The sequence below is a fragment of the Canis lupus genome, chromosome X (genome assembly GCF_048164855.1).
Source record: "Canis lupus baileyi chromosome X, mCanLup2.hap1, whole genome shotgun sequence".
NCBI lineage: Eukaryota > Metazoa > Chordata > Mammalia > Carnivora > Canidae > Canis > Canis lupus.
Genome location: NC_132876.1, coordinates 28,701,252 through 28,716,927, shown reverse-complemented (window position 1 = coordinate 28,716,927; position 15,676 = coordinate 28,701,252). Strand labels below are relative to the sequence as shown.

Genomic DNA, 15,676 nt, shown 5'->3' with positions numbered 1-15,676 from the left:
ACTAACCATAGATTAGATTTGAACATCTTAGAAATGTAATCATACAGTGTATTCTTTTGTCTCTGGTCCATCATTACGATGACATTTTGTTCATCAGATCTGTGAGACTTATCTATGTTTCTGTGGCAATAGTTCGTTTTTCTGCTTGCTCTGTAGTGTTTCAATATCCCAATTTACTTATCCATTCCCCTGGTGATAGATGTTTGAGTTATTTCCTATTTGAGGCTGTTATACATGACACTGCTGTGAATATTCTTGTGCATGTTTTTGATGAACCTTTGTCCTTATTTTTGATACTTGAGAATAGAATTGATGAATCAGAGAATGTAAGTCTCCTCTTTATCAGTTCCCTACATAACCTGTATTTCTACTTTGAGTACCATTAAAGTGAGTTTCTATTCATTTTATTGTCACTCCCCTGGGCTGCAGAAACTAAGTCTCAGAGATGGGAAACTCACACATTCAGGGTCAGAGACTGGGACTTCCCCCTATTTCCTGTGATTTTTCCAGAATAATTGCTAGTGACTTGAGAAAGACATCCACTCTTTACATACTTAGGTTAGTTGTGAATACAACTGATTTGAAAAAAAGTTCTGGGGATCCCTGGGTGGCGCAGTGGTTTAGCGCCTGCCTTTGGCCCAGGGCGCGATCCTGGAGACCCGGGATCAATTCCCACATCGGGCTCCCGGTGCATGGAGCCTGCTTCTCCCTCTGCCTCTGTCTCTGCCTCTCTCTCTCTCTCTCTGTGACTATCATAAATAAATAAATTAAAAAAAAAAAAGTTCTGGGTTTTGAAGTGCTTAACTTTTTCTTACTGGTTTTACCTAATCTTGCACTATTTCTTCAGCCTTTAGAGCAATTAATCTCAATAGTACTATAAAATAGAGGTGCCTGGGTGGCTCAGTGGTTGAGTATCTGCCTTTGCCTCAGGGCCTGACCCCAGGGTCCTGGGATCGAGTCCCATATCAGGCTCCAGGGAGCCTGCTTCTCCCTCTGCCTGTGTTTCTGCCTCTCTCTCTGTATCTTGTGAATAAATAAATAAAATCTTTAAAAAAAATAGTACTATAAAATAATACTGTATTTGCGATGATTAAGATTCTGAAAGAATCTTCAGTGCTTAAATATTTCAAAATCTTCTTCCCAAAGTTGCTTTCATTTGCTGGTTTGTTTTTTGTTTTTCTACTTGCTGTTTACCTTTTTCTTTTTAACTGTACTTTGCTGTTGAGTTGTGTTAATGAAAATAATTGTTTAAACTCTGTGTTCTTTTTCTTCACCAATTTTCATTTCAGAGGATGCCATCTTCCAAAATCCTATGTTACAAGAAGCTATACGAATGGGATTCAGTTTCAAGGACATTAAGAAAATAATGGAGGAAAAAATTCAGACATCTGGGAGCAACTATGTATCACTTGAGGCTCTGGTTTCAGATCTAGTGAGTGCTCAGAAAGACCATACACAAGATGAATCAAGCCAGACTTCATTGCAAAAAGGTATACATGGCTATTTTTAAAAAGCAAGAAACACTTAACAGTACTTCATTACAGATAGTATTTTATATGACTTGGTGGCCCATTCACTTTTTCCTTCTCACATGTCTCTTAGAATAAACATTTTTAAAAAGTTTTTGTTAAGGGCAACCCTCTCGGGCGCCTTCCCTCTTTGGGAGCTTTGTATTCTATCATTAAGTAAACTTTATTATTGCTCAATAAACCTTGCTTTGCTGCCCACCAAAAAGAAATAAAACTTTTTGTTAATAGGGGTGCCTGGGTGGCTCAGTCGGTTAAGCGTTTGCCTTTGGCTCAGGTTGTGATCTCAGGGTCCTTGAATTGAGCCCCACTTTGGGCTCCCTGCTCAGTGGGAAGTCTGCTTCTCCTTCAACCTCTCCCACTCATGCTCGTGCTCTCTCTTTCTCTCTCTCTCTCTCTCTCTCTCCCCCTCTTAAATAAATAAATAAAATCTTCATTTAAAAAACAATTTTTGTGGGGGATCCCTGGGTGGATCAGCGGTTTGGCGCCTGCCTTCGGCCTAGGGCATGATCCTGGAGTCCCGGGATCGAGTCCCACATCAGGTTCCTTTTATGGAGCCTGCCTCTCCCTCTGCCTGTGTCTCTGCCTCTCTGTCTCTCTCTGTGTCTCTCATGAATAAATGAATAAAATTTAAAAAAATATTGTTGTTAATAAAAAATTCAAAAATACTCAAAAGTGAATAAAACAGTACAATGAACCCTCATGATAAACCAGATTCAATAATGATCAACAATTTTCCAATTAATTTCATTTCTTTCCCCAACTTTTTTTGCTATGGTATTTAAAAGAAAATTCCAGGCATCCTATATATCATTTACCTCTAAATACTTTAATATAAATCTAACAGATAAGGATTTTTCTTTTTTTTTTTGATTTTTCTTAACATAATCTAACACACATACTGTGTGTTAAGCAGTTACTTAAACTGTGCTCAGACTACTCTAACAGAATACCATAGACTTAAACAACAGACATTTATTTCTCACATTTCTGGGGGCCGAGAAGTCCAGGATCAAGGTGCCGGCAGGTATGGTTCCTAATGAAAACTCTTCCAGGCTAGCAGATAGCTGCCTTCTCTTTGTGTCCTCACATGGCCGAGAGAGAGAGAGAGAGAGAGAGAGAGAGCACACTCTGGTCTCTCTTCCTCTTATAAATACATGGATTCCATTGGATATCTGGCTGGCTCAGTCAGTAGAGCATGTGACTCTTGATCTTGGGGTCGCGAGTTTGAGCCTCACATTGGGGATAGAATTTACTTTAAAAATAAATATGGGGGCACCTTGCTGGCTCAGTCGGTAAAGCATGCAACTCTTGATCTTGGAGTTATGAGTTTGAGCTCCATGTTGGGTGTAGAGATTACTTTAAAAATAAAATCTTTGGGATCCCTGGGTGGCGCAGCGGTTTAGCGCCTGCCTTTGGCCCAGGGCGCGATTCTGGAGACCTGGGATCGAATCTCACGTTGGGCTCCCGGTGCATGGAGCCTGCTTCTCCCTCTGCCTATGTCTCTGCCTCTCTCTCTCTCTCTCTCTCTGTGACTATCATAAATAAATAAAAATTAAAAAATAAATAAATAAAAATAAAATCTTTAAGATAAAAATAAAAAATATATACATACATAAATAGAAAGAAAAAAAAGATACTGATTCCATAATGAGCAATTCTACCCTTATGACCTCATCTAAATTTAATTACCTCCCAAATGGCCCATCTGTGAGCACCATCACATTGGGAGTTTAGGACTTCAATATGAATTTGGGGGGGATATATTTATTCTATGACATACTGTTACCACACTTAACAGTATTTCCAGTAATACCGTAATATCATTTTAAAATCAGTTGGTTTTAATTTTCCCCATTGTCTTAAAACATTCTTAACAGTTGATTTGTTCTAAACGGGATCTAAGTAAGATCCATTGGTTTATTGATTTAATTTTATTTTTGTCATGATTTATTTGTTTATTTTAGAGAGCACATAGTGGGGAAGGGACAGAGGAAGAGGAGAGAGAGAATCTCAGGCAGACTTCCCATTGAGCACAGAGTCCATTGCTCCATTGCAGGGCTTGATCCCATGACCCTGAATCATGACCTAAGCCAAAATCAAGGATCAGATAGGTGCCTGGGTGGCTCAGTCAGTTGAGCCTCCAGCTCTTGGTTTAGGCTCAGGTCATCATCTCATGTGGGATCAGGCTCGTGCATTGGGCTCTGTGCTCAATGGGGAGTCTGCAAGTCACCCAGGCACCCCTGATTTATTTATTTAACATGTGGATTTGTATTTTAATTTAGATAAAGAACAATGAAGGCTGTTACCATTGTGTGTGGAATCTATAAGTTTTGTAGCTGAAACAGATTTTAGAGTGTTCTGTAACTTTTCATGTGATGTAAACCTGTAAGAGCATCATATTACTAAATAGAGCTTGGATGAGTGGAACCCTGATATACTTTAAATCATATATAGAAACTGTATTAAACTTTTTCTTTAAGTAGGCTCCATGCCCAAGGGGGGGTTTGGACTCACAACCCTGAGATGAGGAGTCCCATGGTCTACCGACTAAGCCAGCCAGGTACCCCTAAAAAGTGTATTAAATAATGTGCAAGAGAAGCATATAAAGTCCTTTTAGGAAAAAAAGATAAAAAATACAAGTTCCTTCTTTAGGGATGAAAGCAACTATAGTATTTGATGGCAACACCAAAGGTTAAAGAAAAGGTTTCAAACTGTGAATACATTTTGGGTACTAATGTACGTTGTTATAGTCGTTCTCTGAGCTCTTGACCACCTCTCCCAAAAGTTGAAAATTCTCCCAGTGCTAATAAACCTAAAAGTTTACTATTTAGTTTTACATTAAAGACCCTTTTGGGGCACCTGGCTAGCTCACTTGGAGAAGCATGCAACTCTTGATCTTGGGGTTGTGAGTTCAAGCCCCATGTTGAGCATAGAGCTTACTTAAAAAAAATTAAAAGATGAATAGACCCTTTTGATCTTTGTTATTTCAAACACTTCTAAAACAGTCACATCAGTCACAAAACAATATAACATTCATGATTCTTAAATTACGTCAGTTGATGTAAAACATTCAGCAGAAAGCTTACTACTCTTTTCCTATGTGTACATTTATTTAAAACCTGTTAATAGCTTCTCTTGTCTTAGTGATGATAAAATGCACCACTGACTTGGTCATCTTTCTACTGCAATAGAAATACAAGTGATTGTATCATTTTCCCCTGCATCTTAACCATGACTCAAGTTTGACAAATATAGGTGTTAGTTTTTATACCTGAAGGTGTTGTTAGCAACAGGATGATTTAGTGAGTTGCAATAGGGAGAGAACAAGGGACAGAGTGCTTTAGGGAATGCATGTTTTCTATCCAGCAGGAGTCGATGAAGGTTCCTATTATCATTGAGACTACAAGCTAGGATGGTGTGGAATGGAGGGCCTAAGCAAAGGGCAGCTCTCAGAAGCAGGAGTTGCAATTCTATCAGTTGACCTCTTGTTGGTCTCACTAAATTGAGAGGAAAGTTAATTGATACAGGTTATCTTCTCACACAGGGCTGCTTCCTATTCCTCTTTCCAAGGGCTGATGAGTAAAGATTGGCACTAAGACTCATTTAATTCTATACAAAATAGAAGGTGGGCCTAATTGAGGTAAACCAGGTGGAGATTATTAGAAACACTACGGTGTTACTGTTGCTTACTGAGAAATCCTAGGTTCAGTACTAGCTTTAATCCCAATGTTTATTTGACAGAATACCCCAGTAAATCATCTTCTAAAAGTAGTACCAAATATTATCTTTCTTTTTAAATGTCACATAATATGCTGCGGCACCTGCATGGCTCAGTCAGTTAAACATCTGACTCTTGATTTCAACTCAGGTTGTGATCTCAGGGTAATGGGATCGAGCCCCGCAATGGGCTTTATGCTCAGCGGGGAGTCTGCTTGAGTTTCTCTTTCCCTCTCCCTTTGCCCCCCACCTTTCACATGCTATCTCTCGCAAATAAATAAATATTAAAAAAAGATGAGGTGCATAGGTGGCACAGTTGGTTAAGCGTTCAACTCTTGATTTCAGCTCAGGTCATGATCTTAGGGTCGTGGGATTGAGCCCTGTGTTGATCTCCATGCTCAGTGTGGGGTCTGCTTGTCCCTCTCCCTCTGCTCCTCTGCCTACTTGCATGCTCTCTCTCTTTCTCTCTAATTAATTAATTAGTAGAAAGGGAAAGGTGCTATAGTAAAGGATGTAGAATCCAATATTTGCCCTAAGGTTTGAGTGAAATAATTGTCAGAGGTAAAGTATTGGTCTCAGGGGGTAAAATCTAATTCCACAGCCTCACCATGTCAAGTAAGTGGCTGTACATAAGGCTGAAATAAGGTAGAAAAACTTGATAACAGTTGTTTGGTAGGCCTGACATTTCGTTCCACTGTGGTCTGTAAAATGGAATCACAAACCATCAGAACCAAAATGAACCTGAAAGATCATATAAGAACTTTCATTACTTCAGTAAGAAAACTGAAGTATAGGGATCCCTGGGTGGCGCAGCGGTTTGGCGCCTGCCTTTGGCGCCAGGGCGCGATCCTGGAGACCCGGGATCGAATCCCACATCGGGCTCCCGGTACATGGAGCCTGCTTCTCTCTCTGCCTGTGTCTCTGCCCCTCTCTCTCTCTCTCTCTGTGTGTGACTATCATAAATAAATAAAAATAAAAAAAAAACCCTGAAGTATAGATGTGCTGTAGGCAAAGATCACTCAGATAGTTGGGAAGAAAAATCAGGTTTCCTGACATGTGGTCCAGTGTTCCTCTTAAAAAATGTTTTATGTGTACAGTTTTATGTGTACAGTAGTGTTAAGTACATTTACATTGTTGTGCAACCAGTCTCCACAACTCTCTTTATCTTCAGAACTGAAACTGTCCCCATTAAACAACACCTCCTCGTTGCCCCTCCCCCGAGCCCCTGACAACCACCATTCTTTCTCTCTATAAATTTCAACTTTTCTAGGTAACTGATCAGTCTAGTGTTCGTTTTTACTCATTAGAGTCACATCCACAAGTAATGTGTAAATTTCTTAATTGTTTTCCTCTTTTTTTGGGGGGGAGAGAATGAATATGTACTTGAGTCTGACTTTTTGGTTACATGCTTTCCTATAATTTAAATCAGTTTACAGTGCCATCCCTTTACTTCCATTGTTACCTCTGCCCCAACTGCCTTTTCCCTGTCTGTGTACCTAGTCTCATTCCCCATTCCACTCCCAGTTCCCTAAATCCATCTTGTGAACTCATCCTTCAAGGCTCCACATAGAATTCATTCTTTCCAGCTTTCCCCAGTACCCATAGCTGAGTTCGGAGCTTTCTATTCTTTACTTGCCCTGCTGTTAGAGCATTCATAACATTATTTTAGAATGGTTCTTTTCTGTCCCGCACATCAGACCAAGCTTGAGGACAGATAGATGCATTATCTTATCTCTGATGCATTCCATGTTTTTTTTTAAATTTTTTATTGGTGTTCAATTTACTAACATACAGAATAACCCCCAGTGCCCGTCACCCATTCACTCCCACCCCCCGCCCTCCTCCCCTTCCACCACCCCTAGTTCGTTTCCCAGAGTTAGGAGTCTTTACGTTCTGTCTCCCTTTCTGATATTTCCCACACATTTCTTCTCCCTTCCCTTATATTCCCTTTCACTATTATTTATATTCCCCAAATGAATGAGAACATATAATGTTTGTCCTTCTCCGACTGACTTACTTCACTCAGCATAATACCCTCCAGTTCCATCCACGTTGAAGCAAATGGTGGGTATTTGTCATTTCTAATAGCTGAGTAATATTCCATTGTATACATAAACCACATCTTCCTTATCCATTCATCTTTTGTTGGACACCGAGGCTCCTTCCACAGTTTGGCTATCGTGGCCATTGCTGCTATAAACATCGGAGTGCAGGTGCATTCCATGTTTGAGCTTACAGTTTTGACTATGCCCATGAGGTTGCTTTTTAAGAAGAAAGAGATTAAATAATACTTTCTCTCCACCCTTGGTCAGGAATACCTCTCCAGAGCACAAATCTCCTCTTCTCTCTCTCCAGGTTAATACCCTGTACTGGCCACCAGTGCCTCAGGATCAAGTCCAAACTCCTTTACATGGGTTGCCAAATCCTCATGGTCGGAACCCTGCTAACCTTCTGTCGCCTCCCATCCTGCTGTGTCCCTCCCCAAGCCTTACCCTTGCACTCATAGGCCTGCTTCTGCCTCTCCCCTTAGAGCCTGCTTGTGCTATTTTCTCTTCTCCCACTGCCTCTGTCCCCCAGAGACCCCTCTCCATCTTTCCTGGTTAACTCCTCCTCATCCTTGAGGACCCAGTTTAAGTATAATTTCCTTCTGTTTCTGTGTGCACGCACAACTCAAACCCTTCCTGTGTTCTCCATAACACACTAAATTACCTTTATCGTTACACTCTAATATAATTTCCTGTCTATTTGTGTTTCCTACTTGTTTATGCACGATTAGGGACCTGGGGCCTATATATTTGTTAATTGTATCTCCAGTTCCTAGAACTTAGTTAAGTATTCAGTAAATATTTGTTGAATAAAAGTCAACCACTGTTCCCAAACTTGTTTTGAAAACAGTGTTCCCCAGATGTTAAAAAGGGATGCCATGAAAAAGGACCAAAAAAACAAAAAAAAAAAGAAAGAAAGAAAAAGAAAGAGGAACTCTGTAGTTAAATAGGGACATGCATTGTGACTTTCTAAGAGGGGACATACACTGTACTGTATTGACCTGTACTTTACAGCACTGGTTGCCAAATACCAGTGTGTGCCATCTCAGAAATTATTGCTGTTGTTGTTGCTGTATAAAACCATATCTTCTTTATTTTGCATACTGTAATTTCAGAACAACAACAACAACAACAAAAAACAACCCTAGAAATTTTAGATTTAGTGAGTGGGACCTAGTCATTTATCATTTAAAAGAATGCCTCAAGTGCGCCTGAGTTGCTCAATCATTTAAGCACCTGTCTCCTGGTTTGGGCTCTGGTCATGATCTCATGGCTCAGCAGTTAGTCTGCTGAGATTTTCTTCTGGGATCCCTGGATGACTCAAGCAGTGGAGTATCTGCCTTCAGCTAAGAGCATGATCCTGGAGTCCCGGGATTGAGTCCTGTCTCGGGCTCCCTGCATGGAGCTTGCTTCTCCCTCTGCCTGTGTCTCTCATGAATAAATAGATAAAATCTAAAAAAAAAAAAAAGATTCTCTTCTGCTGCCCCTCTTTCTTACATAGATAAATAAATCTTTTTTAAAAATGCCCCAAGTGATTCCCATGTGAGACCAGATTTGGAAACCACTGGCCTACAAAGATTGTTAAAATATATAATGCCTCTGGAATAGTGCCTGGCACATAGTAGTAAGTGCTGTGTTACTGTTAACTGCTGCCATTGTTGATGATGTTGTCATTATACTTTTGTTTTTTTAAGCAGGCTCCACACCCAGAGTGGAGCTCAACACAGGGCTTGAACTCACAACCCTGAGATCAAGAGTCAGGTGCTTAACTGACTGAACTGCCCAGGCGCCCTTGTTATTAGAGTTCTTTTTCACCACGAAACACACTTCTGTGATATGTTTGTTAACACGTCACAAAACCTAGTTTGAGAAAGGCTGAATTAAGCAAGTGCTTTAGTGCCACCTATATGCTAATGTCACCCAAATCTCTGTCTCTAGCCTTAACTACTTCTGACCTCAAGACGTGACTGTCCAATGACATTTACATATAGATGCCCTGCAAACACCTCAAAAACAACTTGAGGGCAGCCCGGGTGGCTCAGCAGTTTAGTGCCACCATCAGCCTAGGGTGTGATCCTGGAGACCCAGGATCGAGACCCACGTCAGGCTCCCTGCATGGAGTCTGCTTCTCCCTCTGCCTGTGTCTCTCCCTCTCTTTTTCTCTGTGTCTCTCATGAATAAATAAATAAAATCTTAAAAAGAAAACTTGAAAATGCCAAACCAGTACCTCCTATATTTCTTTTTGGCATCACCATCCTCTTGTCAGCCACTAGAAATCTTAAAATCAACTCTTGTTTCCCTCACCTCTCACATCTAATCAGTCCCCAAATCCTAGTAGTCCCGCCTCAGAAGTGTCCCTCAGATCCATCCCTCTGTATCTGGAGTAAGCCATGCCCTTCCCATATGTCACTTCTTTTACCTAATCCTTGCTTCTCAGCCTGGTAAGTTGCTGGCCATGTTTGTTTATTTACTTATCTATTTATTTTAAAGATTATTTACTTATTCATGAGAGAGACACAGAGAGGCAGAGACACAGGCAGAGGGAGAAGCAGACTCCATGCAGGGAGCCCTATGTGGGACTCGATCCCAGAAGTCCAGGATCACACCCTGAGCTGAAGGCAGTTGCACAACCACTTGAGCCACCCAGGCTGCCCAGAAGAGAATCTTCAAGCAGACTAACCACTGAGCCATCCAGGCGTCCCCTGTTGGCCATGTTTAAATGTCACTCCTAGGGACGCCTGGGTGGCTCAGTGGTTGCGCGACGGCCTTCGGCCCAGGGTGACATCCTGGGATCCCGGATCAAGACCCACATCGGGCTCCTTGCATGGAGCCTGCTTCTCCCTCTGCCTGTGTCTCTGCCTCTCTCTCTGTGTCTCTCTCATGAATAACTAAATAAAAGCTTATAAATAAATAAATGTCACTCCTCCACTTCCCCTGGCCCCCTGCCCTGCAGCTGCCAGCCTGTGAAGCCTTCCCCAACTCATCTGAACAGAAGAACTTGTTCTCTCAACTCATCCCCGAGCACTTTGTACGTAACTTTATGATAACACTTATCACTTTGTACTTTGTGCTTCCCCCACAGCCTCAGCTCACGCCCTCCTCTCTAGCCTGCAAGCTACTGAAGAGCAGGTGTCACGTGTGACTCATCCTGTCTCCCAGGCCTTGATTAGCACCTGGCACATAGTAGGGGTTCTCGTTGTTTCAATGCATTTCAACAACTAAGAAAGTCTAAAATTAACACATTTCTTTTCTCTTTGTGCAGAGATTAGTGCTGAAGAGCAGCTCAGACTCCTGCAAGAGGAAAAGCTTTGCAAAATCTGTATGGATAGAAATATTGCTGTGGTTTTCATTCCTTGCGGACATCTGGTCACTTGTAAACAATGTGCTGAAGCAGTTGACAAATGTCCCATGTGCTATACAGTCATTACTTTCAAGCAAAAAATTTTTATGTCTTAATCTCACTCTACAGTTAGGCGCATTATGTTCTTCTCGTTACCCTGATTGAGTGTGTGATGTGAACCGACTTTAATTAGCATCGAATGCCATTAGCATTTGCTACCAAGTAGACAAAATGTAAACTACAGTGCTCTTGTTTGTAATCTAAAATTTGAATTTCTGGATTTGGGGGGACATTAGCGATGTTATATATCTTTTTTTTTACTCAATTGAAATCTAGACTAAGAAGCATCATATTGTAATTGATCACAATGTGTATTTGTATTTGTACTACACTAACTTAGTTTCTAAGTGTGAGTTAACTGAATTTTTCATCCTTTTCATATAGGCTTAACAAATGGAGCATTCTGTGTAAACGTGGAGATTAGAATTAATCTCCCCAATCTCATAATTTGTTTTGTGTGAAAAGGAATGAACTGTTCCACACTGGTGGAAAGATACCGATTATTTTTAGATGTTTGTTTTTGTGTTTTAGGATTTTGTCCATTCTCTTTTAAAATTATACACATGTGCTTCGGTGGGTGATTTTTAAAAATGATTTTGCCATTGTTAAAAGGGTATTAATGGAGTACCATGATGGTACTCTATCATGACATCATGGAAAGATGTCAAAGATACATTGAGTATAAACTGAAGTGGCAAAACACTGTGTATAGAATGAGCCAGATGAAAGTGTGTGTGTTTTCTGTATGTATAGAACAAAATATTTGGAAAAATAAAGCATCAGACTGTTAAATGTGGTTTCTCTTGAGGGGGGTGGGGGGGTCAGTCCCAGAGGGGATTTGCAGGGGCCTTTCACTTTCTACTTTTTTCATTTTGTTCTGTTTAGATTTTTTATAAGTATATATTACTTTTGTAATCAGAATTTTTAGAAAGTATTTTACTGATTTAAAGGCTTAGGCATGTTCAAACGCCTGCAAAACTACTTATTGCTCAGCTTTAGTTTTTCTAATCCAAGAAGGCAGAGCAGTTAACCTTTTTGGTGCCAATGTGAAATTTAAATGTTTTTATGTATTTCCTGCTTTGTGGATGAAAAGTATTTCTGAGTGGTAGTTTTCTGACAGGTAGACCATGTCTTCTCTTGTTTCAAAATAAATATTCCTGATTTTGTAAAATGAAATATAAAATATGTCTCAGATCTTCCAATTAATTAGTAAGGATTCATCCTTAATCCTTGCTAGTTTAAGCCTGCCTAAGTCACTTTACTAAAAGATCTTTGTTAACCCAGTATTTTAAACATCTGTCAGCTTATGTAGGAAAAAGTAGAAGCATGTTTGTATACTGCTTGTAGTTATAGTGACAGCTTTCCATGTTAAGATTCTCATATCTTGTACCTTAAAGTTTCATGTGCGTTTTTACTGTTAGGATAATTAAGATGTACATAGGACAAAATGTCAAGTCTTTACCTAAATTGTTTCCTTGACTAGTAATAGTAGTAGATACTTCTTAAATAAATGTTCTCTCAAGATCCTTAAAATCTCTTGGAAATTATAAAATACTGACAAAACAAGAATACTTGTTTAAGTATTAAAAAGGAAATAAAACTTGAATAAGAGTCAATATAGATTAAAAAAAACCAAAACAGTTTAAAAGTGCTTCGTAGAACACCCAGGGTTTACTTACAAGATTCTTAAAACGACCCATTATAGAGGTGAGTGAGGCATTGTACTGTGGAGAAATGTTTTGAGAGTGAAACTAAAAATTCTATTTTCATTGTATTTTCTAAGAGAGTATTGTCATGTTCTCCTCACCTCTGTTGATGATATTTTAAGTGATAGTCATTTAAAGCATTGCAAATTTAAATGAGAATATTTGAAATTAAATGACTGCCCAGTTTTTTGTGTAAACTCTCAGTTTTTTACCTTTGCACTTCCACTAAATGTTCATTAAATTAAATTTTACATACATAGTCTAAGCTTTGGATTTAAATTACAAGGGGGGAAATGTGTTAAAGGTTTTTATTTTTATTTTTTAATTTTTTTTTGTTGTTGTTTTTAAGGTTTTTAAGGTTGTTTAAAGGTTTTTAATGTGTTTTCCAGAACACGTCAGCTCCCAGTCAGTTAGTTAGTTCAATCTAGTTGTTGGCCAAGGACTGAATTGTTTTAACATAAGGCTTTTCCTGTTCTGGGAGCTTCAGTTCATTAAAACTCTTCTTTTAAAACTTGTATGTTTGGAGTTAAGAAAGACCTTTTTTCTCCCCATGAGTTGTGAAATGTAATGCATGAAGCTGATGTGGCTAACAAGTTTATTTTAAGAATTGTTTAGAAATGCTGTTGCTTCAGGTTCTGAAATCACTCAGCACTCCAACTTCTAATCACATTTTTTTTTTAAGACTTACCAATGTTTGTCTGTGTTCTCACTATAAAAAGCACTGGATCCTTTCCATTTAGTTGTGCAAAAAATGATTACTTGCAAGGTCAAAAATATAACGAGATCCAAATCTGTGCCTCCCTCTTTCCCAAAATAGTTCTCCGTATCTACATGTAGACATTCCTTTTCTGTTAGAAAGTTCACTCTAAAGATTTTGAAGTCACCGCCTATTTTATACTACATTTTAGTCATGCAATGAGTCAAGTTGTTTGGTAATAAGTAGTCATCTTTATTCATAATAATTTGGTGTGTTGATCAAAAGCCTAGTTTTAATTTTTTTGAAAAATAGGTTTCATGTTTATAAAGCATAAACTCCCAATTTATTAATCAACGGCTTTGTATTGCCTTTCCTGCTAGGTTTGGGTTTTTGGTTTTGTTTTTTTCCCCCCTTTGGTTAGGAGCTAAGACGGGGTAGGGCAGGTGTAATGGGTGTATATAATGTGATTTGGCCCTGCTTTGATCTTTTTTGTTGTTACATTATTTAAATTTTGGTAGGGTTTTTTTTCCCCCCGTTTTCAGTTTAGTGGATAAAATTGGTGTTTTGAACTCTCTGAATGGAGACTACCACCACAGCATTAGGTGCACGTATTGTACTCTTTAGGCCCAAATCATAATTTCCTGATCACCCAGGTGTTGAATATGAGGGGAAAGTGTGGCGGAGCGGGAGGAACAGGGTAGGCTTTTCATTCCCATTAGAGAAATTAAAAAACAAGAGGGGATATTTGACAGATGTAGTTATTTTTAGCCAAGTCTGCTTTAAAAAAGAGCTGTTTCTTCATCTCTAAAATAAGAATAATACCTATGTTATGAAATCATGAGAGTTCAGGGAGAACCCCGTATATAAAATACCATTCCTGGGACACCTGGGTGGCTCAGTTGAGCAACTGCCTTCGGCCCAGGGTATGACCCTGGAGACCCGAGATCGAGTCCCACGTCGGGCTCCCTGCATGGAGCCTGCTTCTCCCTCTGCCTGTCTCTGCCTCTCTCTGTGTGTTTCTCATGAATAAATAAATAAAATCTTAAAAAAATACCATTCCCTTCCCAGCACTCTCTCACCCTTCATGGGTTTGCCTTGACTGGAAATTTGGGCAAAAACTTAGATGATGACTCTTTTCAGTGACCCTTACTCATCTTTTTTGGTGTTTCTCCTAGTTAAGATGTAAACTATAAGAAATAGGTCAGGTCTTTGAAAATATTTAAGTTCCTTTTTTAAAACTTTGAGAAAAAAACCCCTATTCTTATCAAATTCAGGTGAGCTTTCCTAATAGAAACAATTGGCTTATTCCCACTTTCATAATCAGTGTCAATTTGACTCTTAGCACAATGTGAATTTCACTAACGCATACTAGAATCCTAGAGTGTCAGAGCTAGAAGTGACCTTAGAGAGTATCTGATTCTTTTCCCTCGTTCTACAGGTGAGACAACTGTGGCTCAAAGGTGAAGTGATTTATTCAAAGCTGTCTAGCTAATTAGTGGCAGCCCAGACTGGGACATAGTTTGAAGGTGAAAAACTTCGAGTTACCTCCCCTGGGAGGTCTCAAATGTTTATTTTTTCAACTATTCTTTCTTTTATACCATAACTTTCACTACATATTAAATGACACTTTATGACTAATACAGTAGGACAATCTTAAATACATATATCTTCAAATTGTACAATACTACGTTAATGTTTTGGGTGGTAAGATTCTATTTTGAAGACTAAAGTTTGCAGATGTGCATATAGATTTTTTTGACATTTCCTACGTTGTTATTGTGTATCATTAATGCAACATTTAAAATTACTGTGTAAGTATATTTTGTCATTTTCTCTATGCTTAGTAAAAAATTTGACTTTTCAAGTTGATGTAATAAAGGCTTTAATGTAATTTTTGTTAGATTTTGCATTTTTTTCATTACTGTTATAGTTTATCTAACCGGACAGAATGACGAATACTATGTCATTGTATTAGTGTTGTGAATAATCATGTGAAATGTTTTGAGATAGAGTGCTATATTTGTGAATATAATTTTATGACTTTTTTTGTTTAGTAGAAACCTTTCCATCAGTATGGAAAACAAAGAAAATTGCTTTCCACCGTATAATCTGGCAGTCATCATAGATTAAAGCTTATTTTTCTGTGAATAAAACTTATTCAATAAAGTACTATTCTTTAAGATGATATCTTACTATTTGTTTTTATTGTACTTTCTCAGAAAAAAAAAACAAAATAGCCCTCTGAAAAATACTAAAATGAAACCTAAATATATTTTCTGCCATTGGGCCAGACATGAGGGAACACATCAAGTCATGTCCTGTTACAAAAGACAGTGGGACCCCTGGGTAGTTAAGCATCTGCCATGGGCTCAGGTCATGATCCCAGAGTCCTGGGATGGAGGCCCACATTGGGCTCCTTGATCAGCGGGGAGTCTGCTTCTCCCTCTGCCCCTGCCCCTGCTCCTCGAGCTCTCTCCCTCCCCTCTAGTCACTCTCTTAAATAAATCTTTTAAAAAATAAAAAAGACATCTGTTTTCATATTAATTTATAGAATTCTGTACATGCAAAAAATTATATAAGTG

The 15,676-nt window shown here is 39.0% G+C and overlaps 1 protein-coding gene across 11 annotated transcripts in view; it reads left to right on the top strand.

The window, feature by feature from the left end:
* Positions 1-15,279, top strand: part of XIAP (X-linked inhibitor of apoptosis) — a 55,898-nt gene extending 40,619 nt beyond the window's left edge. For all 11 annotated transcript variants that reach the window (XM_072816213.1, XM_072816216.1, XM_072816206.1 and 8 more), the window contains 2 exons: positions 1,290-1,490; positions 10,554-15,279. In XM_072816213.1, coding sequence (XP_072672314.1) covers positions 1,290-1,490; positions 10,554-10,747 — 395 coding nt within the window. In that variant the 3' untranslated portion in view covers positions 10,748-15,279. The remainder of the gene's footprint in view (positions 1-1,289; positions 1,491-10,553) is intronic.
* Positions 15,280-15,676: the final 397 nt, after the last annotated feature.